Consider the following 27,375-nt stretch of genomic DNA (forward strand, 5'->3'; position numbering starts at 1 on the left):
GCCCCGTTGTAATGTTTACGTGTACAAAATGTTGCTATTATCTCGGCAGTCAATGAATGCTCGCGCGCTATCGGCCCGGCGTGCTTCGAGCTCGAGCCATGTGGAGGCTGTAGTGCATACTGCACCGGAGAGGGCGCGGGGCGCGAGCGGGGGCGGCGCGGGGGGCGGGCGCGGGGGACACGCGGCCGAGGGGGACGCCGCGAGCCGCGCACGACTCATTCGCGCCGCATCCGTTGCGAGAGACGCGTGCGTTTAGAGTCAAACGTTCCTCTGCTGAGACTGCGTGTGTCGTGAATTATACGCGGTGTAAAAATATAGCCGGCGACAGACGGCGGTGTCCCAAGTTAAATTTAAATGATAGCGCGGACGCTTCGCCTGGACCGCTACGGATTTTCTCCGACATGAGATTACGTGAGAGTACGTGGTTTTATCTCATATACTCCATTGCTATATTTATGTGTTGGTGTTGTGATTTCACTTTTGTGTATCGGTATCGTTGGCCAGTGAGTGGTTCTATGGCTAGAGGATGAGGTTGGGTCGTTTCCTGTCTTTGTAGTTCGTTCCGAGTCGTAAGTAAGCCTAGATTATGCTAAACGTCCTCGCGAATGGCCAAGAATAAACCGTAGTGACAATAGTTCATTCAGTTTTATCGCTAAGTCGCGTCATAGGGCCAGTTTATTTGTAACATTTACGATGTATCTCACATTACATTCGATATCAGTTATTAACTAGCATAGTTTATATCTAATTATAGCTACGTTTCTGTTTTACATTGCTAGGATTCCAGCACTAATGATGTTTTATAATTGGATCCCTTCTCGTTAGATTCTTAATTATAAGATTGATTGAATGCTTTGCTGTTTAGAAAAGTTTTTTCAATTCTACCATGCTGAATTTTCATACCAAAATAGTATTAGTATCATCTGCCATAGGATATTAAATAATGTTATGTCCAAAGATCGTTGTTATTTGGATCGTAATATTTTATCAAATGCTTCACAAGAAAACAAGCCTAACAACATATTATAAAATGTTAGTAGGTATATCCTAATTGAATTAATTTAGATAAAGTAGTCCACAGATTTAAAACATCAGAGATCAGAAATAGATGAGTTTTAATACTTTGGAAAGTAAACACATCTATCCGTCTCTCAAAAGCCTACCTGCCATCGGTGCCTATTGTTGTTTTTAAGATTCACGCTGATCCCTTATATGGGTCTAAGGGCCGGGTACCTGTCGAATGTGCCAAAAAACCGGAGCCCTATTCATTCTCCGCTCAAACATCAGTTATTATAAATAGAAACTACGTTTCTTTCACATGACTGCTGCAATAAAAATATAAAATATATTCAATTTATTAGAAGGAAGGAATTGAGTTCGAATGTAAATAATAATTATAAAATTGATCATATCCATGACAATGAAAGTAGTGAATTTGATGATATCCATGATCCAAAACAAACAAATCCAGGTGACGATAAAAATAATGAAAACGTTTCCACGATTGATTAGCGACTTATCATAACTGGGGTAATTGGAATTAATAACTCGCTCCGATATGATATAAAAATAGCATATAATGTTAGGTGGAGTGGAAAATTTTATGAAGACGCGATAAATATCTACCTTGGACATTGCATACATGGTAGTTCGCATTTGTCGCGCAATCAATGTACGTATGTGCGGGATTGTAATTGCTAAACTATATAAATCAAGCCTCATAAGTTTATTAATTGCCATTCTCAGCTGTAACACGACTTCTCGATATCGTATTGTTTTCCTTCTCTACATTGAAAGAACTTGATATTTTCCATCCCTTGAAAATTTGTCCCGATTCTTTAGCGAAATGATAGATTTTAGAGAATTTCAGAATAACGCAATTTGTAAAACTTTTATCTTCAGTTGCATTAGTATTCCATTGTTCAAATAGATAATACAATTGTAAATCAACATTAAATATATCTTTAAATATAAGACGAGAAATAGATTTATCTGCTCATAAATTTAAATTATTCTCCGCTACATTTACCATAGCGATTGAATGCCAGTTATTCGAATCTCATTTTCATAAATGTTTTAGTCTAGACAGTAGCAATCTTGGTTCGATTTTATATTGTGTACTTAAATAAACCTTGATAGTAATGATTTAATCGATTTAACAATTACTATCACTCTTACTAGTTAGTTTGATATCTATTGCATTTATTTTCTCCAGTTTATTAGACAATAGTTAATTTTTATGGTTTCGAAATATTCAATACGCTTCTAACAAGTTGTTAAAAATTATAAACATACAACTCATACGTAGGATGACAACAACGCAGTTTGTATACCTACCACTTGATCAACTAAATATTGAATTGAATGAAATAAGAGAACACTATTTTCATAAAGATATGAACTGAAAATAAAATTAACAGACTGTCTGATCTATTATTAACTTTATGATATTCAGCCGGACTGAAGTTTGATCTATTTCTTAGTAACTCTATGATGTTCAATCTGACTAGATAGATTATAGTCCGGGATACATCGCCCATTTTTGCAAGTGATTACTATCAAGCTAATTTTTCGTGAGTAGCTTTATTTTGATGAGATGCCCAATAATTTCATGTACGAAACTCTCGATTGTGGTAGCTTATAGAAGTAACAAGGATAAAAAATTTTGATTTGACGGTTCTCAAATATTAATTACTAACTGAATGTTTTTTTTGTTCAATCTCAAGATAATTATCTAAATTATTCGAAAAAATATTTGTCCTTCAAAATCTATGGTTTGATCAAAGAGTGTGTGTTTCCAATGTGTATCGATAACGAAGTCATCATAAATGATTACTAACCAGCTTAACTTACTAACCATCTCATCAAAATAAAGCTACTCACGAAAAATTAGCTTGATAGTAATCACTTGCAAAAATGGGCGATGTATCCCGGACTATTATGACAACCGTAACCACAGTTGTTCATACTACATATCACGGTTTTCCCTATATCATACATCCTTTCGTATTAGTCGCAATGACGCATTAAAATAATTATGAATCGAACGTGACGTTTTTCCTCTTGCGCCGTAACGTGTGTCCCAGTTATCCAACTTACCTGGAATTAATTATCATTGCCAATGTAATTACAGGATGATGTCTCTCATCCCCAATTATTGGAACGAAGTACATATTTGCTTCCGATATCGAATATTGTTTAAATTAATGAGTATTTAGAACAACAGATGTTTTCTCTCTCTATTCATCAAGATAAGACTGTTATGTTACACCAAGTAAATACCATGATGTCTTAAAGCAGTTTTATTTCCCGTGTAGAAAAATGACAGAGCTGAATAGGTCGTCTAGTGCCAGCACTTCTCCATTCTGAAAATAATACTGCTTTAAGACCTCATGGTAACCTCCTGATAGTGTAACCTTAACAGTATTAAACAAAACCCCAGCTTTACCACGTGTTAGTAACGAGATCAATTCGCCAGATTTGCATTTTGCTCGTAATAGCCTTTGTCCGATCTAAGTTATTGAATTTGTGCACTGACACCTATCGACGGGATTATATGGTCGTCTAATAGGATCACTTTTGTTGCAGTATTTTGTTGGAACAAACGAATTATCCTGCTATCTTAGTTCCTTCTATCCTACTCCTACTAATATTAGGAACGTGAAAGTTTGTAATAAGAAAGGGTGTTTTTTATGTTTGTTATTCTTTCTCGCAAATACAGCTCATCGAGCTATCTGTATAGCTGTGGGACCCAGCTCATGAAAGTTTTAATTAACTCAAACTTAAACATTTATTTATTCAATTAGAATTCTTCTGCAAGCACTTTCGTCATAACATAGTTTTACCATTTACCACCGATTCGGAAAGCAGTTTCTACGGAGAAGAAGGGTTTAAAAATAGTAGTTTGGATCACAATTCTCGTTCGTCCTGCAGATGGGAGTGACAGTCGTTACAGCACAAGTTATGTCTTTGCATGTGTTAATTCATAACGAGCAAGCGGGCGAGGGCATCGTGCACTTCCGTGTGTATGGCACGTCTCCAAGTTTGCCTAGGTCAGGTTGCGGGTGTATTGTGTTATGCGCTTGCGCATATGAGTGCAACAAGATGTTGAGACGAGCCGGCGCGGACCGCCATTGTTCTTTTTATTTTGATATCATCATCATCAGCTGTTGTATGCATTATATGTTCCCACTGATAGGATACGGGCCTCCCATGAGATTTCAGGTTCTTCCACTACGCTGGCCAAGTATTTTGATATTTGCATTTTGGTTTGAGAAGTTAGGGTATAACAAAATAATACTTACATCTAAGTCATTATTGTATTTAAATGTGTCTGTTAACAGATTTAAATAAATAATTTTCATGTTGTGACGTACTTATCTAGACGATTTCATAATGCAAATATGGCTACAGTTTATATTCATTTCGTCTGAACCTGTTTGTAATGCAAAATAGCATATGAATGGATTAATAATTTACTGATGTTCTACACAAGTTACAACATGTGATTTCTCATTAATTACGAATGTCTTAAAATCTAATGTAATATAATAAAACGCTTTATGCTTTAAAAACATTTTTGATTAAGTGCGTTGGTCAAAAATGTTTTTGGCTGATTTTTACAGTCAAAAGTTTAGTTTGAGTTTGATTTGAGTTTGAAAAGTGATTTTAGTTTTGACTGTAACAATGATATGCTACAGATTTTTATCGTGTTATCTATTTACAAATATCTAACCCACACTTTGTTTATTTCGCAGGTCGGGGCATACTGTGCGAGTGCTCGGGCGCGAGCGCGTGCCCCGACGGCGCGCCCAACGGCACGTGCAGCACGCAGCCCGGCGGCTACTGCTTCGTGTCCGTGGAGGAGGTGCTCGACGACAATGGGCTGGTCGTGCTCGACAGGACCGCCGGCTGCCTGCCGCCGGATGAATCGGGGTTCATGCAGGTGAGGGGATCTTTTATTTATTTATGTTTTAGGATTATCTACAGCTTTATTCTATTTACAGATTCTCACGGCTAGAATAACAATATGTATCAATAACCTAAAAATGTGTTTTTATAGAATAAATACGATTTTTTTATAAAAAAAAATTAATTAAAGTAGGTAAAAGAAAATTAGTGTCTTGGCTGGGTAACACCTATAGGTGTTCTTAATTTTTATGAAATTACGTTTAAAGAAATTATTTTTCCGATTGAATACATGAGTTTACCGTTATGATGATATGTTATGATGATATTCTATAACCGAAAATTCATTTATATAATAATATTTTTTTATTATCCATAAGCATTAATATGTGAAATATAGTGTATGTAACGTGTCGATGTTATTTATTCCAGTGCAAGAGCTCGCAAGTGCCGCACCAGCACCCGAAGGTGATCGAGTGCTGCTCGCGCGACCTGTGCAACCGGCGCCTGCACCCCGCGCTGCCCGAGCCGCCGCCCGAGGTGACGGAGGCGCCGCGCGGGGCGGCGGCGGGCGGGGCCAGCCCGGGCGCGCTGGCCGCCGCCGCGCTGGGCGTGGCGCTGCTGGCCGCGCTGGCCGCGCTGTGGCTGCTGCTGCGGCGCCGCGGGCCCAAGCGGCCCCCCTCCCCGCCCGCGCCGCCGCCCGACGCCTCCTCGGGCTCCGGCTCCGGCCTGCCGCTGCTCGTGCAGCGCACCGTCGCCAAGCAGATCCAGATGCTCGAGTCCATCGGCAAGGGCCGCTACGGCGAGGTGTGGCTCGCCACGTGGCGCGGCGAGAAGGTCGCCGTCAAGGTGTTCTTCACCACCGAGGAGGCGTCCTGGTTCCGCGAGACCGAGATCTACCAGACGGTGCTCATGCGCCACGAGAACATCCTCGGCTTCATCGCCGCCGACATCAAGGGCACCGGCTCCTGGACGCAGATGCTGCTCATCACCGACTACCACGAGCACGGCTCGCTCCATGATTACCTGCAGACTGTTGTACTGGACACGAACGGCATGCTGACGATGGCCTACTCGATAGTGAGCGGGCTGGCGCACCTGCACATGGACATCTTCGGCACGAAGGGCAAGCCGGCGATCGCGCACCGCGACATCAAGAGCAAGAACATCCTCGTGAAGCGCAACGGGCAGTGCGCCATCGCGGACTTCGGGCTCGCCGTGCGCTACGTGGCGGAGCGCGACGAGGTGGACATCGCGCCCAACACGCGGGTCGGCACGCGCCGCTACATGGCGCCCGAGGTGCTCGACGAGCGGCTCGACGTCACCAACTTCGAGGCGTTCAAGATGGCCGACGTGTACTCGCTCGGGCTCGTGCTGTGGGAGCTCGGGCGGCGCTGCGCCACGGCGGACGGGCGCGCGGAGCCCTACGCGCTGCCGTACGCGGGCCGCGTGCCGCCCGACCCCAGCTTCGAGGACATGCACGCGGTGGTGGTGCGCGCGCGCGAGCGGCCCGCCGCGCCCCCCCGCTGGGCCCGCAGCCCGCCGCTGGCGGGCCTGGCGCGCCTGGCGGCCGAGTGCTGGCACCACAACCCGCCCGTCAGGCTCACGGCGCTGCGCGTCAAGAAGTCGCTCGCGCGCCTGCGCGCCGACTCGGCCGTCAAGCTCGTGTGAGCCGTGCCCCTGCACCCTGCCCCCCGTGCCCTGCCCCCCCGCCCCCCGCCCCGCGACCGCCGCCCGGAAATCTCAGTATTGTTAAGTTGATAGTGAATTCGAAATTGACTCCCAGTGACTCGTTTCGCCCCCTCCCGGAATCTCTGTTTCGTTCTGATGGTGTCGTCGATTTTGTTGTACATATTTAGTTCGTTCCTTCGGGCGGGACGGCCGCCGACTTTTTGTATTTATAAGATTGTAAAATAGACAGATAGGCCGAGCCGGCCCGACCCGAACGATGATGTAGATTAGCGCCGGGGTTCAGCGTTGAAGTCTTCCGATAGATGGCAGCTCTGTAGACGGACGCTCGATGCGCTTTCGTCGAGTGAATTGTGATATTTCGACAATAAGTTTTACGAATGAGGTGTCGCTCGACCGACGTCGAGCCGAAAGTGTTCATACGTGTGAGTGGCGGATGTTTCTAGGGATTGTACTTAAGAGATGTGTTAAAAGACTAATTAAAAGGCGTGGAAAGTATTAGAAACGAATGAGTCTTTGAGATGCCTTCGAGTAGTATTATTGTATGTCTGTCGCGACGCGCTTGATTCGATCCTATCATCTGTGAAATTTTGACATGATTTTACCCAAATTAAACTATTTTCAAATAGCTGAAATATTAATTTAACGACTCTTTTAAACAATAGGCTTTTTACATTCCAATATGGAGACATTACTGAAGTTCGAATCAAGTGCCAGCGATGCATTTAATGTACAGTGTTGTGTATATATAGTGTTAGTGTAGTATCTAATACATGTTTTTAGTTAAGTTACAATAAAATATATATGGAATATTGCTGACTTTTATTTACCCTAAAATTATTTTAGTTTACCCAATGATTATTGAAACTTTGATAACTTCAACTATGCTAAAAAATGCCCAGGTGCAACCCATTTCGCTGTCTCTATGAAAGGCACCGTGACTGTTAAATTTGACATTAACCTTAACTTACAAATAGTGCCAAAAACTACCGATCTGATTTTAAGCATTCTTTTACCTCTAGAAAGCTATACAATTACTATTAACTATATCGAACTTCCTAACTTTATTACAATAAATTATTTTTTTATTCGAGGTCAAACTGGGCATGGTAAAGTCTAAGCCACGAAAATAGTGCCAAATTTCATTAAAATCAATTCAGTTCAAGTTATTTCAGTCTATTAATTTGCCATCATGCTAAACAAAAGTTAGGTACATATTTTGTTAGAAGCTCATTGAAATGTAAAGTATGAAATGAAAAATCTTAGTAAAATATATTTGATATTTTGTAAATGCACATCGCCTTTTCTAGTACTTGGTGTCGGTCGAATAATTCGACCGACCGCGATCAATAGCAACGCCATCTATTGGCTACTAAATACATTAAAGTTCTAATATTCTGAATTCTCTAGCAAATGTAAATGTTTCTATTCTATCATACAAATATTAAGCAAGAGCTCAGATAATATTGTAGGTAATATACTAGACAGAAGATTCAAGACATAAAGTCTTGAATCTTCTGTCTAGTTCACATAATTTAAATCAATCTACTGCTTCCTCCGGTGGTTTCACTCCTGTAGACTACAAAATTTTGTACTTCCCTATGAAGTTTTTGATGAAGAGACAGTCTGACATACTTAACAATCCATACTATCTATACTATTAATATTATAAATGCGAAAGTAACTCTGTGTCTGTCAATCACGCCTTAACTACTGAACCAATTTGCATGAAATTTGGTATAGAGATATTTTGATACCCGAGAAAGGACATAGGCCACTTTTTATTGCGAAATATGTACCACGGGCGAAGCCGGGGCGGACCGCTAGTATAAATAATATGTAGTAGTTAATCTTTTTTATTTCTTACTTTTCCGTTTTTGAAGTCGGTTGTTTTTTACGCAGTTATTTTTATTTAATACTTTTTAGTGTATTTTTCAACACGAATCAAACGAGCCCAAACTCGATAAAGTTGAGTCAATATATTCCTGTTCCTATGGCCACCTTTCGAAAAAAGCTCTAATCGCATGGAGAGCTTAATTTTCACAAAAACTATTCGCACGGAAAGCTAAATTTTCACAAAAAAGCTCTAATCGCACGGAGCTTAATTTTCACAAAAAACTCTCATCGCACGGAGAGCTTAATTTTCACAAAAAGCTCTAATCGCACGGAGAGCTTAATTTTCACAAAAACTCATCGCACGGAGAGCTTTATTTTCACAAAAAGCTTAATTTTCACAAAAAGCTCTATTCACACGGAAAGCTAAATTTTCACAAAAAAAGCTCTAATCAAAATATTCATATCTTGTAGACAAGCTACCTGTTACAAATTTTGTGTGTTGTATGCTTTTTGTTGTCATTTGACGATCAATCAAGTGGAATTTTATAAGTTTAACCAACTACCCCGGCTTCACAGAACAGTAAAAACATATAGAAGTGCTGTAATGTCTAATTAGTATGAAAACCAGTGTCGCCAAAGCCACACATTTAAACCGATAGTTATACAGTACACTACAAGTAAACTATGCCTTTGATTGGACAGCTTAATTTGAGTAAAAACTGACTTAGGTTATAAATTCAGCATTTCAATATGTACCCTAACGCACCATGTTACGGTTTATTTTAGTATAACATCCCTAGGTATATTAGCTGTTTTGTTTCTCATTGCACAGAAATTCCAAATTCGAAAACATTCAGCTACTCCACAACAGAGGGCGTTAGTTTTCGATAGATATAAATTTGAAACGCAACACATAGAGATAAGGTTGAAATTTGTGTAACTCAACATTAATGACATTAACTTGATATTTATCTGATGCTATGCTCTGAGGGATGTCAGCCTTGTTATCGATAATTCACAAATAAATATTTTTTGTGTATTTTTTTTTCTTTCGTTTATATGAGTATAGTATAATGCGTCACATTTTGGAGTATGTTTATTACTACTAAGTACGTCTTTTTATATTATTATTATTAAATAAAAAACGGAATAGAATAGTATAAATCTATATTTACAAAATACAAACAGAAAATATGCATTATTTTAGATCTTGGAACTGCTGTAGGTTTGATGTATCGGTGGCCTTTGTTAGACCGCTTAGTACTGTTCGGCATCCAGTTAACTCGTCACGTTGCATTTATCCATTTCTCTTTTAAATTAGCCTCTTTGGGAAATCTATAAATAAATTAGACAAATGAAAGCTAAGGAAAAATAAAATAAAATTTAATATTTATAATGTTTGTCTTTTCTAAAGTATCGATACTGTCGATATGCACCACAACACAGAACAGTAAAAACAAATAGAAGTGTGATGTGGGCGTGGCCCACGTGTCACAAGTAAGGTAAGATCACCTAACTTGCTCTCAGTTGTGCGCAGAAAAATATTCGAGTCGGTTGTCAGCTGTCAAACCTTTTTTCCATATTTATTCATTAATTAGGACGTGTGTTTTAGGAATTAGAGTGCAAAAATGATAGCAGACGAAATAATATCAGCAATGGAGGCATTTCATACCATCGGTAAGTCTTATTTTTATTTATTTTACATATATTTTATGTTATAACTTCGCTTGTCGTAATTTGTCAAAATTGTACACAAATATCTAGTCAAAATGAACCTTAACCCATAAGAAATTAGTACTATTATAGATTAAACAGCAAACAAGACTTTCTAGAATATTATTGCAATAAACAAACGAATGTCGGTTTAGTGATGCTTGTGGCGCATATCGACAGTATCGATACTTTAGAAAAGACAAACATTATAAATATTAAATTTTATTTTATTTTTCCTTAGCTTTTTAAAGCTTTCATTTGTCCAATTTATTTTATAGATTTCCCAAAGAGGCTTATTTAAAAGAGAAATGGATAAATGCAACGTGACGAGTTAACTGGATGTCGAACAGCACTAAGCAGTCTAACAAAGGCCACCGATACATCAAACCTACAGCAGTTCAAGATTTAAAATAATGCATATTTTCTGTTTGTATTTTGTAAATATAGATTTATACTATTCTATTCCGTTTTTTATTTAATAATAATAATATAAAAAGACGTACTTAGTAGTAATAAACATACTCCAAAATGTGACGCATTATACTATACTCATATAAACGAAAGAAAAAAAAATACACAAAAAATATTTATTTGTGAATTATCGATAACAAGGCTGACATCCCTCAGAGCATAGCATCAGATAAATATCAAGTTAATGTCATTAATGTTGAGTTACACAAATTTCAACCTTATCTCTATGTGTTGCGTTTCAAATTTATATCTATCGAAAACTAACGCCCTCTGTTGTGGAGTAGCTGAATGTTTTCGAATTTGGAATTTCTGTGCAATGAGAAACAAAACAGCTAATATACCTAGGGATGTTATACTAAAATAAACCGTAACATGGTGCGTTAGGGTACATATTGAAATGCTGAATTTATAACCTAAGTCAGTTTTTACTCAAATTAAGCTGTCCAATCAAAGGCATAGTTTACTTGTAGTGTACTGTATAACTATCGGTTTAAATGTGTGGCTTTGGCGACACTGGTTTTCATACTAATTAGACATTACAGCACTTCTATATGTTTTTACTGTTCTGTGGATCTTACCTTACAAGTGACACGTGGGCCACGCCCACATCACACTTCTATCTACTTTACTGTTCTGTGCCCGGCTTCGATCGTGGTAATATGTAGCCTACAATTATTGTGAACTTAGTTTAATTTCCTACAAACTTACTTTTCAGTTTTTCTCGTGTCAGTGTTAATTGCTCTTCAGAAACGGCTTGACGGATTTTTACTTGTATGTAATTTTGTCATGTGATTGGTATCTGAGATTAGTTTGATAATTTGACTATTTTATACCCTATTACAATATTATATAGGCTATATATAGATTATTATCCATGGACTTAGCATTTCACTTACGTCCTAAATACAAATATTATATATAGATTATTCGGTAAGCAGATGCTTAAACTACTGCGATGACTTAGAATCAAGGACCATTTTGAAATTTTTATGAGCTTTAAAATGATTCATAAATAACATTTTTAGGTCAGAAGGAAGAAAATAAAACGAAACATGTACTTATATGATATTTATTATCCTATAAACATTCGTTAGCATTACATTCATCCAGCAACCATACAATCACGCACAAATATTAAAAATCTGCAAATCAGTCATTTGCGGTCACCTAAACCAGTAAAATATTGTCCATATTTGTAAGATTTGATATCTAAGGTAGTCAAAAATAATTAGTAATCACACTAAAGGACTGTAGCTTTGTGCTCATGTAAGCAAATATTTCAGTATGGCGCGTATCTTCTGGAGGGAGACGGCCCGCGCAGTCCTGGCCTGGAACAAAATAAACACAATTAATAATCATAATTGACATTAAACAGACCTTTATTTATTCTATGGAAATGAAATGCTTATACATGAGAATATTTTTAAAGAATAGACAATGTTTGAATTTAAAAATTTCTCATTGCAAATGTATATTTTTTAAATTTTAAGTCATCTATAACATTTGAGTCTGAAAAGAGTATAGAACTTATTGTGCCCGGGACTTATGAAATTAGGGAAGATACTTTAAATCATGCGTGCTCTTTACAAAAGGGGGAGAATTTGCTTGCTATAGATAATAATTATTCTGCTATAAAAATTCAACGCTTTATGATCAATATTCCGGGAGAAAACTGCGTGAGAATTTGTATGAAGAAAATACCGACCACGTTTCTTAGTAACTTTTCTTTTGCCCAGTAGTTTTAACGTTATTGATTGATTGTTTTCTCGTCTTTAAAACTCTCATATTGTATAGAAATTACTTTTTCAATTTAATTAGGCTTTTTGTCCAAATTTACGCACGTTCTTCAATTGACGATTGCATGACAAATGCTACAAAACAAAACTGTATCCACGGTCGCACAAAAAACGCATGACGAGCGGGTGACGCTGCGTTGCCGCACCGCACAACGCACTCATAATGAGCATCTGCATAGAAACTATCAAAACGTGATGTGTGACGCGACATTGCTCGTTGCATTTACATCAAACGAGCGAATGCTCATTCTAACCCCATCCATGTCATTATTTTAGTGTAAACAGGCGAAGAGCATTCTTTCGTTGTTCTTAGTGCGTTCGAAAAGATTCTATGCAATGTTATAAAACTGAACAGCACTGAAAACGAATTTTCCTTTAAACTAAAAGATCACGAAAGAATGCTCTTGCTCAATGTTCGCTTGATGTAAATGCACCGTAATGAGTGCGTCGTGCGATACGGCAACGTCGCGTCACGCATCGCGTTTAGATTGCTCCTATGTATTAAATGAAACAATTTGTCTTGAAATTGTCTAATTATTTATCTCCATTTTACTCAAAAACAAGCTTAAAATCATGAAATCATTGTATTGTCACTGATCCTTACTCGCATCATTGATCAGTGTACAAAGTTTGAAATAAATCTGTTCGTTTTAAGTGTTTCAAAATTGAGTCTAAAAGAATTGTTTACATAAATAAACATACAGGTGAAGCTAGTAAAAATTTTAGTGTGCATCATATTTACCTTCGGTCATCAAATGTGTCTCTACTGAAGTCTTCATATAATCTGAAAATGAAAATTAATGGTTTTAAATCCTATAGAAATTTGTTGTTCTTTAACAGTATTGTTGTGTTGAGTTTCATTTTTTTTAAATTGGGGAAAGCACCTCATGTTTACATATTGTTAGAATTTATGAAGATGTAGTAAATTTTAATAATTAATTAAAATTAAAATATATTATGTGGGAATAAGCTGAATGACTTAAATTAAAAAATAAGGAATGTTGTCATAAACTATATTTTTACTCTGTATTTTGTGTTACGATAATCTGTCAAAAGGAGCTTCACTCTTTTATTGGATTCTCTACGGATTGTAATTTGTAATAAGTTATGGTGTTGTATTTTGTTTGGTAAAGGAAAAATAAATTTAAATAAGCTAATTTTGCTTTTTAATTAACACCATCCCCATATCTATACTAATATTATAAAGCTGAAGAGTTTGTTTGTTTGAATGCACTAATCTCAGGAACTATTGGTCCGATTTTAAATTTCTTTTGGTTTGATTTGAAAAATTCGGTGTTAGATAGCCCATTTATCGATGAAAGCTATATATCATCTTGTTAAGACCAACAGGAGCGGAGCACTACGGGTGAAACCGCGGAGCACAACTAGTATTATATAAATAGGTTTGTATGTTCTTGGTGTTTTATGTTACCAAGGTGTTTTGTAAACAAGTTGGCAGGTGTTGATTAAACTTGTTTGTAATACAAATGTTTATCATGAATAAAACTAAATGCAACCAGTTGCTGTCAATGAATTTAACTATGTACTATGCAAAATCAAGATAAGAATGAATTTTTTTTCCCAGCCAAATTTACATACTGATATAAATTTTTTGAAAAAATCTTGGCAATAATCTATGGCATATGTGTCAAAAATCTTACCCTCTAGACATTTGTGGTCCTCTCGGGGGACTTCTACGGCTGTACATAGCGTCATATGATGAGCGCATCGACCCCATGCTTCTGCTCATGGGAGGCAAGCTGGGCATCGGCGGCATTGGCTCGCGCCGCAGTGGGGGAGACACAAAGTCACCTCTTGCTCTTGTCGCACCCATTTCTAGTCCCCTGGCACTCCCAACAGGGTATCGGCGCTCGAACAGATCCCTCGGCGAGTCAAAACGTGCACGATCATAGTAGGTGTCATACGGATCCTGGTAGAATAGACAATCATTAACACATTATCCTACCTGTGAAATTAAACTGCACAATATTCGTACACTTCAAATTACTTCCAACTGTCTATAGCTGTTTAAACTTTTGTCAAAGCATTACAAGCCCGTGGTGAGACCCGACCCGAGATACAACCGCGTACGGAAGTCGACCACGCTCGGCATGCATTTCGGTACCGGTACGAATTACGAAATAAAACAACGCGTTACCCCAAATCCTCCCATCATGCGATCGCGGAGGAAGGGCGGCGGCGGCGGCGGGGGGTAGGGGTCGCGGCCGAACGCTCGATCGCGGAAACCGTTGCGGTCCGGGCCCATGACCTTGGGGCACTCCTTGGACCAGTGGCCGCCGCGGCCGCAGCGGTAGCACTGCTCGGGGTCGCCCATGCCCGGCCGCTGCCGCACCCGGCTCGTCGACAACTGCACCTTCATGGGCTGCCCGTCTACCATCATACCGTTCAACTCTTTAATCGCTTCGTTCACGTCGCCCGTCGCGTCCAAGTGCACGAAGCCATAGTTACGAACGATATCGCATTCCACGACCGTGCCGAACTTCTGAAACAGTTCGCGGACTTCGGGCGCGCGCGTTTTGTCCGTGAGGTTACCGACGAAGATTTTAGTGGTCGGCGTCGACGGCGCCTTTCGACTCTTGGCCGCTTCTATTTTAATCGCCTGACCATGAACTATCTCTCCGTTAAGGTTTTGAATGGCTTCGCGGCCGACTTGCTCGTTTTCCATATGCACGAAACCGTAATTTCTGACGATATCGCATTCTACGACCGTACCGTACTTTTCGAACAACGGTCTTAAATCAGCGTCTGTCGTTTTATCGGATAGATTCCCGACGAAGATTTTGAAAGTACCGGCGCCCGGCATTTTAGTTTCTGAAACGCACATAATTGGGCTAAGTGAGTCAGAAGCGTCCATTTGTATGGTCGAAGATCGGTCGGTATTGATGATCGGTCACGCTTATTCACCTGCACTTACCTTTGTATAAAAATAACACTTAAATTGATTTCTATATCACAATTGAAAAACAATCTTCACTACAAAACGTTAAATACTACTTCTATGCTAAAAATCACCACCAACGCAAAATTCACCACAAAATGGCCACCACGTTGTCAAATTACAGAGTTTCCGTGTTTCCGTAAAAATACAGTGTTGCCAGTAACTGATACTTGCCAGTTGCCTCTATAAAGTACATAATTAATATAACACGATGCACACGAAATATTTTCTTTGTGTGTTATTTAAATTTAATAATATAAAATATGAATCCTATAGATATTGATGAAACATTTATAAATTTCAACAAACCTTCCTAGTTCTTTTCTGAAAATAAAATTTATGTAATAATGTTTATATTTACTGTATGCATTACATTATCTAATTTGTAACTGTAGAAGTAAATTTAACGCAAAGAAGAATGTAAACTATTTAATTTTTTATCAGGATTAAAAAAAATATTTTCTACAATTTGTAAAACTACTGAAAAATAGGAAAATGAACAAGACGTGTGACATTTACTATTTTAATCCATTTAATATTATAAATGCGAGTTACTCTGTCTGTTACTCAATCACGCCTTAACTACTGAATTAATTTGCATGAAATTTGGTTTAGAGATATTTTGATACCCGAGAAAGGAAATAGGCTACTTTTTAACCAGGGACATAGGATAGGTTTTATCCCGGAAATCCCACGGGGACGAGAACTATGCGGGTTTTTCTTTGACTGCGCGGGCGAAGCCGCGGGTGGAAAGCCAGTTATTCATAAAAATAAAATCATCATTACTCCTCACTCAAAAAAAAATATCGTCACGTTTTTTTGAATCTAATGAAAAATTAAAAAGTCATTTTTTTTTCTCACTAGCTTTACATGCACAGCCGTGCACAGCACATATTTAGTTATTCTATTCTCTATTACCTATCTGTCAATTACTTACCTGACTATAGTTATCTGTGTTACTTACTCTGTGCTATCTGCATTCTGCGTTTGACAATTTAATGTCATTTAATTTTACTGTGGTGGTCTGAAAATATTGGAAAAAGTCCTATTAGAACAAACAATATACTTTTATTTCCTGTGTTATTTAATAACGTGTTTTAATTGAACGAGTGTGCGCTTCATCTCTGTTTTATCTTCTTTGGTATGTATTGTTTATTTTCTTTTATATTGTATATTTTTAGTAAAAGCAATATGCCGATTGCCGAATAGGAGTTTCTCTTGAATGTACTAGTAAAAAAATAGGTGACTGACGCATTGAAAAATATGAACAGTTTAATAAAACGTATGAATATTTGAAGTTAATTGTCTTTAAACAGCATGTTTTTAATATTGGAAATCTTTGCTACCAACTTCTCTACTTGACATTTTGAAATTTACATTCATAATTTTGTGAAATATACTCTATAGGAATAATTAAAATATGAATTCTTAACTGTCTTTGTTAATTACCTATTACCTAATTAATATTTCTTTGGAAAGTGGTGTCCAAATTTTAACATTTCTATGTAATCAATAGTTTAAAATCTAATTGAAGGTTAATTGGTGTTATTACTGTCTTCAATACTCAATGTCATAAGTATTTTTTCAATCAGCTTTACATTATTTAAATCCTTATAAATTGTGTCTTTGAAATAGGTACAATGTCTTGCTAATCAGTAAACAATTTTGTTTTTATCTTTGTACATAATTAAGTCACCATATGATAAAACATCCTAGATTTAATGTGTTACTTAGGGCTGGTTTTTCAATCCTTGGTTAAAACTTATTCGTCAAATAATGTATAAAACTACCATATTTTAAAAAGGTATTCTAATTGCCCGTATTTGACAGTTTACGTGACATTTTAATATTATCGTGTAATACTTTATTGGACGGATAAGTTTTATCCAAGCATTGAAAAATCGGCCCTTACTCAAACATTTATTTATTTAACTAGACTTCATTCAGAAGCTCTTTTGAATCATCATATACAGTAAATGCTTTAAATACTGAAAATAAGAAACTCTTGTTAATCTGTCATAATGATGGATAACATCAAACATGTACCTTCATCATTATCGGCCAATATATGTTCTCACTGCTGGGACATGGACCTCCTCTGGGATCAGGCTATAATTACCACGCTGGCCATTGCGGGTTGGCGGATGTCAAATGTTGTCAAACTTTTGATTCTTCATCATGTCAGTTTCCTCAAAATGTTTAAAGTTTTGAGCAGTGTTGATGTTATTACATGCACAGATAAATTGTTAGATCAATTTATTACACAGCAATTGATTTTTATACTGTATAGAGTGAATACTTGTATTGATTAACACATAGGTTAAAGAGGTAAAATATGTGTTTTATAATTTAATTTTGATAAAAAGTGCATTGATTACATCATTAAAGCGACACATGAGACTTAAATTATTTAATATTAATCTCTTATTTATTTATTTATAATTTATTTTGAAAAAAGCATGACTTTTACAATTCTTAAATTATTATAAGCGTAAATCTCTTCTTCAGTATGACGCAAGTTGGGGATCCCACAAAGATGAAGATTAGCTTCTATAAACCATAAACATATCCATCAAATGAAACTGTGTTCTCCGAGAAATGCATGCAAGACCAAAAAATGTCACATTTGAACCGAATATATCACTTTTGAACGAAAGTTTTCAAGTCATTGCCAGTGCCATGAAACACACAAACAACATTTTGTGTTACTGTACATGACTGCCATGAAACACAAACAACATTTTGTGTTACTGTGTCAACTAATTCAATTTACCAAATCAATTTTTAAGATAATTTCACAAAATGCAGAGATGATGGTATATAGAAATATATTGAAATAGGCCTACACATTTTTTCAAACCTTATTAGGTTAATAAGTTTAGATGTATGTATGGCTTCAGATATATATGTATCTCTATTGCTTCTTAAGTGTATAAATGAAATTATTTGTTTTAAAACATTTTTGTTACATGTATGTAATATTCTTAATAATCCATTTTATTCATGCAATTATTAGTTATGTATATTTAAAGTTATTCTAGTATTTATCAACAGTCAGTTTTATGAACTAATCTGTTTTGATTATAAATCCCAAAAATATTGAAGATATTTAGGCGATCCTCACACTGCCCCGCATCACGCTGCATGTTGCATGTCGAAGCACCTACGCGCGTTCCTGCGGGAGTGCAGATCTGCATCATCGTGCGGGTTTTTTGCGCACTCACGCGCGTAGGTGCATTTGTAGATTCACACACGGCGCGGCGGCTCTCATTAATCATTTATTCGCCGTTCTCTGTGGTGTGAGCATCACGATAGTTTTGATAAAAATGGTTAATAGTGTGGAACTCATTCAGGACGCTGCTTGGTTTTTGTACGGTCAAATTAAAAGAAATCGTGCCTATAGAAGATACTGGATACATCCTTATTTAAATCGATCGATATCGAGATCCATTTTCTAACACATACGTCACGCCCATTCAAAATCACGCGCGGCACTGCGGGATTCGGTGTGCCATACCTTGCGTCTCGCCCCGCATCTACGCGCGGGGATGCATGTTTCTCCGCGTGTATGCGCGTGACCCGCATGAACGCGCGTGGTTGCATTTTCAGTGTGTTGGACTGTGCGTGTTTTCTATACAAACGGAGATACTTACAAGTAACGTTAAACACGCAGTCACGCAACATGCAGCATGATGCGGGGCAGTGTGAGGATCGCCTTAACTGCATTTGCAAATGATCAGTATTAATCCATCAGTCCTCGGAATCACAGACACAATAGAAAATCTATTGTGTCGCGCCCCGATCGGGCCTTACGGTGGTCAATGGGTTAAATAAGAATTTGTTTAACAGGCAACAAGAGTGAATACTGCAGAATGTCTCCACCTCTTGATCTAACATTGATGGAAGCCCTCCTCAATACAACTAACTCTTTGAACAACATTTGTGTTGAATCATATTCAAAATCCGTTAATACAAGCATAGAGATAAATCAAGAATTGATACATTACATCAAATATTTACCCGATGAAATAAGAAACAGAGCTACATAATAATGTTTCTGCTCTCTATTCTCTTTTATATTGTAATGTGCAAATTTATGTCGTTTGCAAGTAATGTAAATCGTTCTTATAAAATGCGTATGAGCATGAAGGGAGATAACACCACAAAAACTATGATCATTTAACTGAAAAATCATATATTTTATACAAAACAAAGGTTAAATAGCATTTAAGATATAATTTTTTTAATCACTTTACATTTTGATAATTTAGAGGTTGTTTTTTGGGGTATTTGGGTTTTTTTATTACTGATAATAATAAAAAAAATAGTATGGCTTTATCATGCACAGATGACAGAGGTCTCTCCAAAACATAGATTATCTTATATATAAAATTCTCGTGTCACAATGTTAGTCTGCATACTCCTCCGAAACGGGTGGACCGATTCTCATGAAATTTTCTGTGCATATCGGGTAAGTCTGAGAATCGGCCAACATCTATTTTTCATATGTACCACGGGCGAAGCCGGGGCGGACCGCTAGTTATAATATAAAATTCTATTCCGTCTTTCTTGTCCAACCGTTTTTATATCATTTCCTTTTGATTTAATTTTGAATCCATTTTATAATACATACATAAATATTTTTTTAATAAAGCATTACTTTTACAATTGTGTTTGTCGTATTATAGCTTTTTGTATCTTGTTTTTATTTGCATTTTAAGTTGAAGTGTTTGGCTTATTTTTGCTTAATAAATGTATGGAACATTTTGAATCTTTTTTATTTCGTAGTTTATGTTTGAGTTTCTTAGCTATCCACAAGAAGTGTCAACGCTATTTTTTTTTGCTTCTTTGTATACGTACCTAATAAAAAAACTTGAAACAATTTGACCGATTTTGGAATTCACAAGTATTAACTATTATAGTGTTTTGTTTAATTTAGACTGGGGCCTAGGGAGACTGGGGACTGTCTCCCCGTGACCATGCTTACTGCAAAGTGTGCGAAACGTCGGGATAATATAATGAATACGCGTTTAAAATCCGTTAAAATCTTCCTGATATTATGTCTGTTATCTACAAATATAAGAAACGAAGAAAACAAGACTTTTTCTGTATCATTAATATTTTTTTTGAATAGAGTAATTGCTATGCAGATAGATGTTACTTATATATATCTATATATTATATAGATGTTATATATTATGTAGATATTATCTATATGAAGACCCTAAACCAATACGCATAAAACGTAATATGTCGAGAATTCGGTATCAGGAATATTTGGTTTAATTTTGTTCCTCGTGTTTTTTCTACAAAATAAATCTTTGTGCCTTTAAAAACGTGAGCTGTTCTCGAGATTTGCGCTTAGTAACATATTTGGAGATTCATTTTTAATTTTTATCACACAGTAGAAGTAGGATTACACAGCAATATAGGACTATGTCGGCCTGCAACCGGTTCCATGTGTATCTTTGGAAAATGCTAATTGCCTAATTCTGAGCATTTTTCAAAATGGCGTGCGTTTGTAAACGATGAAATTATAATAAAATTACCCGCGATATTATTATCTGTTCCCGGTGTTATCTGGTGGCTTCTTCAGGATATACATTTACAAATTCAAGATTAGCTTTGTAGCTAGCTACGAAGTTAACTAAAAATAAGTAGATTTAAACTTTTTACCCGTTAGGTATTTAATAATCATTTGTGTTTTTCGATTTATTTATTTAATATTTATATTTATTAGAACTAGTATTAGTGGAACAGATAACCTTTGAACTGAATGGTCAGAATTACAATTTTCTTAAAACGAAAATGACCTTAGTAAGTTGCACAGTTTGCTTTCGCAGAAAATTTATACATGCTAACATACAGCAAGTATGGGAATTTGTGTTTCTAATTAAATAGATAACCGTAGCAACGACTTACACAGAATATCAATATGTGACCAACAACGTAAAACGAAATATCACAATTAACTTAATTAAGGCCAGGTCAGCGCTAGTTTTATTTATTAAAGAGGGTTTTTATTTAATTTATCTTCGTGGAAGTGTGTCGAGAGGTTGCAAGGAGGGCCGTAAATAGCTCGCCTCTTGTGGGGCTTCCTCTCTGAGCACGTCAACGTTGATCAAATGTTTACTATGATATTGATGGTATATGCTTAACTATGTAGTTGTTACTGTCGATTAAAGTGCAATCGTAAATCTAGCATATGCATAGGTATAATGTTATTTGACGTAAAAAAATCACAATAATATATAAATGAATCGACAAACGTGTTGCTAAGCGCAAAACATAAACTCGACCTATTCGGCCAATTTTAATTTCACGTAAAAAAAGAGCAGAGTAGGGCAGAACAACGTCTGCCGGGGCAGCTAGTAAGTGCATAAAGCAAAAAAGTGCCAAAATGGTTCGCATATCAGCAAGTGTTGCAGAAAAAGTAATAACGCTGATTTTGACTGACGAATGTAGCCTTTGAAATGACTGGTCAGAATGTAGAGCAATAATGGCATCAAATATATGGGTTAATCGAAGTTTAGAGTAACACACACAGTCGAGCTTATCGAAACAAGCATAAACGTTCTACGCCTGATACAAACTTAAAAAAAATGTTTATAAATATATACATACTAGCGAATTTAGTCAGATGTCTTTTCGAGGATAAAATAGATTGTCTCTACCTAGTATAATGATGCCGATTATTCGATTGAAATATTATAAGAAATCAAATTTCACATTCATAGCTTGAGGTTTACGAATTATACTCGGAGGTAACATTTTCCGCGTCAGAAATTGTTCGATCATTCTTTGGCTAGCAACATCTTTTCGAGTGTCCTTATTTTTCATGCATAAACTAAGTATTTCATCCATAGCCTAAATACCACTTTTATAGGTACATTCACAACATGTGTATAAAGTAAAACATTTAAATAGCTGAGAACGTATTTTTTGATCAACGTACATTATAATAGTGAAACAAAAATCCGCGTAGCAACTGCTACGATTTTTATTTGGAACAAAAGAATATTATTTCCGTATAAAGTGCTGGCTTTTATTATTTTATACAATATAATAATGCGGCTATTACGAAGCCACACCATTATCTATCGCATGTTTAACAGATAATGTTGGTTCCACTATATAGGGAGTATAAAAAAAAATCATAAATGAGAAAATGTATAGGTTATACATTCCACCTTCGATCGATGCTGTGTCTAACGTGCACATTCTTTGCCTACGCATCCCTCTAAGTTATCTAATATCTACGTCACAGCACATCTAAGTTTTTTACTCTTTGCCCGGGTAGGTATTCGGGTTAGGTCCGCGCAGGTTGGGGCGCAGCGCCGCGGCAGTCCGCCCGCGCCGCCCGGGCCCGTCACACGTGCGAACGAACACTTGCCGCTGATAATATACCTTTGTGCTAACTGTGACATAAACAGTGCTTTGTCTGTGCTCTCGTCGTGTTCTGTTCGATTTTGAAATTTGCGCGGTGAGTTTTATGTAATACGTTTAGTTCCCGCCGCGCGGGATAGATGGCGTTGGTACACCGCGTCACTATTGCAGTTGTAATGCTTTTATTTTTAAGATATTTATTACATAATGCTGTTTTTATTCCATTATTGTTTATATATCGGATGTAGAACAGCAAGTAGTAGATATGACCTACTTAATTATTTTCGGTGTAACGGAAATAGCGTTCAGCCAACATGCCGGTGGAAGGAAGCCGGAAAGGCGTCGAGTCACGCTGAACCTTATAATATCTATTATAAGCCGGAATAAAATAATTTTTATTAATAAGTTATGGCGAATGAATAATACTAGAATAAAAACATTCATTGCAATAGTAATTACAGATATTCAAAAGAACAGCTAAAAATTCCCGGAAAAGCCATCCTTTCCTACAAATACCGATTGTCATATCTGGACTGAAATAAGCGGTCAAAAGCTCGTCGGGCTAACTGGCATGAATATTAAAGATGATAATTTCAACATGGAAACTAGACTCATATTTGATAACTTGAATAATGAAGTTAGTAAGCTAGCTAACCCGGCCCGTATTAAAGTTGGTTATACGACAGTTTAGTTATACTTCCATTAATTTTAACTTATTATATCACTAGCTTACCGCTCGCGGCTTCGCCCGCTTTGTCAAATTCTAATAAATTATACACTAAAACCTCCCTCTTGAATCACTCTATTAAAAAAAACCGCATCAAAATCCGTTGCGTGGTTTTAAAGATTTAAGCATACAAAGGGACATAGGGACGGAAAAGGCGACTTTGTTTTATACTATGTAGTGATAGTGATAAAGGTACGATAGTTTGCTTCTTTTGATTTGCAAAGAGGTTCAAAATCTGCACAATGCTGAGGATCTATGGAGTCACGAGTACTCACACAAAACCTTTATAATGCATAGAAAAATACATTTTACATTTTGTCAGAAAGATCAAATGACTATTATTTCGGAGTCTTTATTGAGATTTCTGACTAATATTTTCAAAATTAGGGTCATTATCCATTCTTCCCATGAATTTCTAGGTTGACTTTATATATATTAGAAACCTTTATTTGGTTTTTATTATATAAGCGCAAAGCTGATAATTAAACCTTCTCTAATCGTATTAACAGATAATTATTGTGACCTGGTTACCAGACAATATGTAAAACCTTTCAGCCATGTTTCTAAGTCGGTATTAAAATGATTCGAATATTTTTGCCTATTGACATTTTTTCCTACTATTGCACGCCTCATAAGCGAAGCGTTGAGGTGGGTACTACTGTCACTTCGCGCAAAACATCTGATTTTTCAAACTTAAAATGTCTTTATGTATCATACATTGCACTTGTAAGATAATACATACACACACATATTAAGAAAAAACACTATTTTTAACGTTCATGATATTTTTGATGTCATTTTTGTTATTTAAACTAGTTATAAACAGTTTAAAAAAGTTCTGTCTTGGACGTCCGTGTGTCTGTATGTGCGGATCCTTTTTCTTGTTAACACGATAGCGACCGAAATACTTTACTAATCGAGTCTTTTTTTTTCTCTTACGCTTGAGTATGCTCAGGAATAGAACCCTTTCATTTTTCAGGGTCTGATTCGATGTGGTTTAATTGTTATTAAATAAACAAAAATAATAATTAATAAATATTTATTAAAAAAAAATTATGAGGCGTGCACTTTTGGATTTTCCAAATTATTTAAATATATTCTAGAATTTAGAGGAGAAATTTAGATTTAGGCCAGTTTTAATTAGGATATTATCCTACACATGTATTCTATCTTAAGCTGTTGTACGCTTAGGTTGTACGCATTAAATTTGATCGAAATTCATGCAACTATTTAAGCGATCTCAATTGTAGGACTATTTATTTTACCAACAAATAGTCCTACAATGGAGGACATTTATTATATCGATAATTTGTTTAAAGTTTAAACTCAAAATGATAAATTGAAGATAGATATGAATTTTAGAAACAGTTCTGTTTTAATTCGTTTGCCACTGAAAGTTTGGCATTGTTAAATATTTGATTCAACATAGGCACAGAAGTTAGGCCAATGTTGCGTGTTCTGAAATGTATCCGAGCCGGCCACCAACGGCTGACATAAGCCTATTCAATACATGTTACATAAATGGCCTAGGAAATTGACATTTGGAGTATGTAGTTAGAAATGTTGGCTGGTCAGTGAGATGAATTTGTCGTGTGTAAGTAGATTGAAAGGACTAGGACAAAATATTGCAAAGTACATACACAAAAAAGGAGCATAATAAGAATTATAATATCAACAGTTAGACAAACATGGTTTCAAATTTTCAGTGTGGTGTCGAAAAGGAAATCGAAGCTCTTCAGCTTTGAATATTATATACCGACTATTATATACCGGTATGACCTTTGGACCCTTTAAATATAAAAGGGAGTTTCTGTGGGTTATAATATCAAGTCTGATGTTTAATAATAGTCAAAGATTTAAATGTTACGTTACTTATAAATTTATAGAATACTGCGTTAAATAAAATTCTATATTCCTGAAAAAATAACAAGTGGTAATTGAAAAGTTGTCTAGATAATCTATTACGGATGCAATAAAGTTAGAATAAATAAACACTCGCCAGTGTATTCTTTTATTGGTACCTAATTGAAATTCAATACACAGTCTCAAACACTGGGGGAGTTTATAAGATAGAAACTAGAACTTGTTTCTTTTGTGAAATTATTGATTTATAGCAGGGTTTTATAAGCTACTAGCTGTGCTCTGCGGTTTTAGCCGCATTGCTCCGCTCCTGTTTGTCTTAGCGAGATGATAAAGCCTTCCTCGATAAATGGCTATCTAACACCGAAATAATTTTTCAAATAGGACCAGTAGTTCCCGAGATTAGCGCGTTCAAACAAACAAACTCTTCAGCTTATATTAAGTATAGATACACTGTTCTGTTTGTAAATTGTAGCTTTTTATACAGTTATTTTGTAAGTCTCTTGTAAATACAGGTGGTTAAATCTAACATATCCTATTCCTAACTTAGTAATTCATTTGACCTCCGCTCTAATAGTTTGGACCACCCCTATTAGACGCTAGTTCGAGAGTAATTAAGGGAATTAAGATCTAGCGACGGTGTCAATTAGATCTAGATTGGTGTGCATTTGCTCGTTAGTGTTCGGCTTCATGTAATTTATGTAGTGGAGTTTTTGTAGGTGAATGTGGAAAGGGGACCGTTTGTTTCCCTCTTTTATTTTTACTTATAGCTACTATAGGAAGGTTGCTACGTATTTTTTAAAATAATAAAGGGTTTACAATTAGGGTTGTGCCTTGTGGAAATTAGCGGTAATAATTACGGTTGTAACAAGTTATGAGAATAAATACGTAACATAAATTTTACTGAATAGAAATGAAAAAATAATGATAAGTTTAAAGTTACATTTAAAAGCTTTGAGTGGGTTTTTAATATGAAATTAAATTATTTAATTTAATATGAAATTATTCTAAAAAGTTTAAAGTAACTAGTTTATTGTTATAGTGATATATCTTGATTGGAAATTAAAATACTATCCTTACTTATTTATTCCTTTTTTAATATTTTTTGTACTTGATATTAATATAAATTGTTATCTTCCACAGATACTGTGTCTGCAGCTACCCCGGTAAGTTTAAGTGCTATTTCGTTTCTCGGCAATTTCAAAGTTCTGAACGCTACGACGTAGCATGTTACGTAGGCAACTCGTAGCATTTAAACGATCGTTTATATTATACGGCAATTATTGTATTTCTATTGAGTTTGAGTATTTCTATAGATTGGTATTATATAGTTTTCAGTTGTACCGCCTTTTAAAAATGCTAGTTTTTATTCACAGTAAAAACTGAAATTAAGAATATAAATACATAATACACTAATAAATGATGTCTTGTGTTATAATATTATGAAATTAATATACTAATATCTTTTCCTTATTTTTTGCACAAAAATGCAAAATATTTATGTTCTTTACCAAATTTTCTTACCAAAATAAAAGAAAACTCAAGTGCTTGTAAAATCAACGTAATTATAGACACAATGTCAACAATTAAAACGTGTATCTCAGCAAAGACGTTCTCGAGGGTCGAGTTAGCGGCTCCCAGTGGAAATCATCAGTATTTATTGAATCCTATGAATTATTGATTGCGGAGTCAGGGCTGCTCGTTGTTAAGAATTTGTTAAAGTTTTGATTGATATATTCTTTATCGAATCGGTGTTAAATGGTAAATGTTATGACGTTTCAAAAGTGCTGCAAATGAGTTTGGATGTTTTTATAGTTTGACCGTATCTTTGAAGTGGTTTCATGATCACAACAATAGTAATATTTTGCCTGCATGCATATGGATGATAACTTTACTTAGTCTATATTGGTTGCACTATTCAGTCCAAAATCTTATAGTCACTGTATATTACATTTTCGTCTTTAAAGTATGGTTGCAGTCTATATAAATAAGACCTGTTTCAATTTTTGGTTAATTTAAATTTAGGTTGT

The 27,375-nt window shown here is 36.2% G+C and overlaps 3 protein-coding genes across 8 annotated transcripts in view; 2 read left to right on the plus strand and 1 right to left on the minus strand.

Moving 5' to 3' along the window:
• The window catches only part of tkv (serine/threonine receptor kinase thickveins), a 102,060-nt gene extending 94,653 nt beyond the window's left edge, over positions 1-7,407 (plus strand). For 2 of the 3 annotated variants that reach the window (XM_089705595.1, XM_089705596.1), the window contains 2 exons: positions 4,758-4,945; positions 5,341-7,407. In XM_089705595.1, the coding sequence (XP_089561721.1) occupies positions 4,758-4,945; positions 5,341-6,579 (1,427 nt within the window). In that variant the 3' untranslated portion in view covers positions 6,580-7,407. Of the gene's footprint in view, positions 1-204; positions 418-4,757; positions 4,946-5,340 lie in introns of those variants that run through there. The other variant, XM_089705598.1, reaches the window with a different exon arrangement.
• A 4,265-nt stretch (positions 7,408-11,672) lies between these two features.
• Positions 11,673-15,515, minus strand: lark (RNA-binding protein lark). Of its 2 annotated transcripts, XM_089705795.1 has the most exons (5): positions 15,349-15,513; positions 14,572-15,245; positions 14,075-14,343; positions 13,156-13,197; positions 11,673-11,945 (listed from the first exon to the last, which is right to left on the minus strand). In XM_089705795.1, the coding sequence occupies exons 2-5, from the start codon at positions 15,235-15,237 to the stop codon at positions 11,897-11,899; spliced, it is 1,026 nt and encodes a 341-aa protein (XP_089561921.1). In that variant the 5' UTR covers positions 15,238-15,245; positions 15,349-15,513; the 3' UTR covers positions 11,673-11,896. The 2 variants fall into 2 exon arrangements, with proteins under 2 accessions (XP_089561921.1, XP_089561920.1); XM_089705794.1 differs by having other exon boundaries at positions 14,572-15,515.
• An 842-nt stretch (positions 15,516-16,357) lies between these two features.
• The window catches only part of bsk (mitogen-activated protein kinase dJNK), a 91,462-nt gene continuing 80,444 nt past the window's right edge, over positions 16,358-27,375 (plus strand). For all 3 annotated transcript variants that reach the window (XR_016316888.1, XR_016316889.1, XM_089705625.1), the window contains exons 1-2: positions 16,358-16,513; positions 26,489-26,511. The gene's annotated coding sequence lies outside the window, so the exon portion shown is untranslated. The remainder of the gene's footprint in view (positions 16,514-26,488; positions 26,512-27,375) is intronic.

This window comes from Colias philodice, chromosome 17, assembly GCF_061535455.1.
Source record: "Colias philodice isolate Cphi_HAF_F1 chromosome 17, ilColPhil1 Martin Lab GWU primary, whole genome shotgun sequence".
Taxonomy (NCBI): domain Eukaryota; kingdom Metazoa; phylum Arthropoda; class Insecta; order Lepidoptera; family Pieridae; genus Colias; species Colias philodice.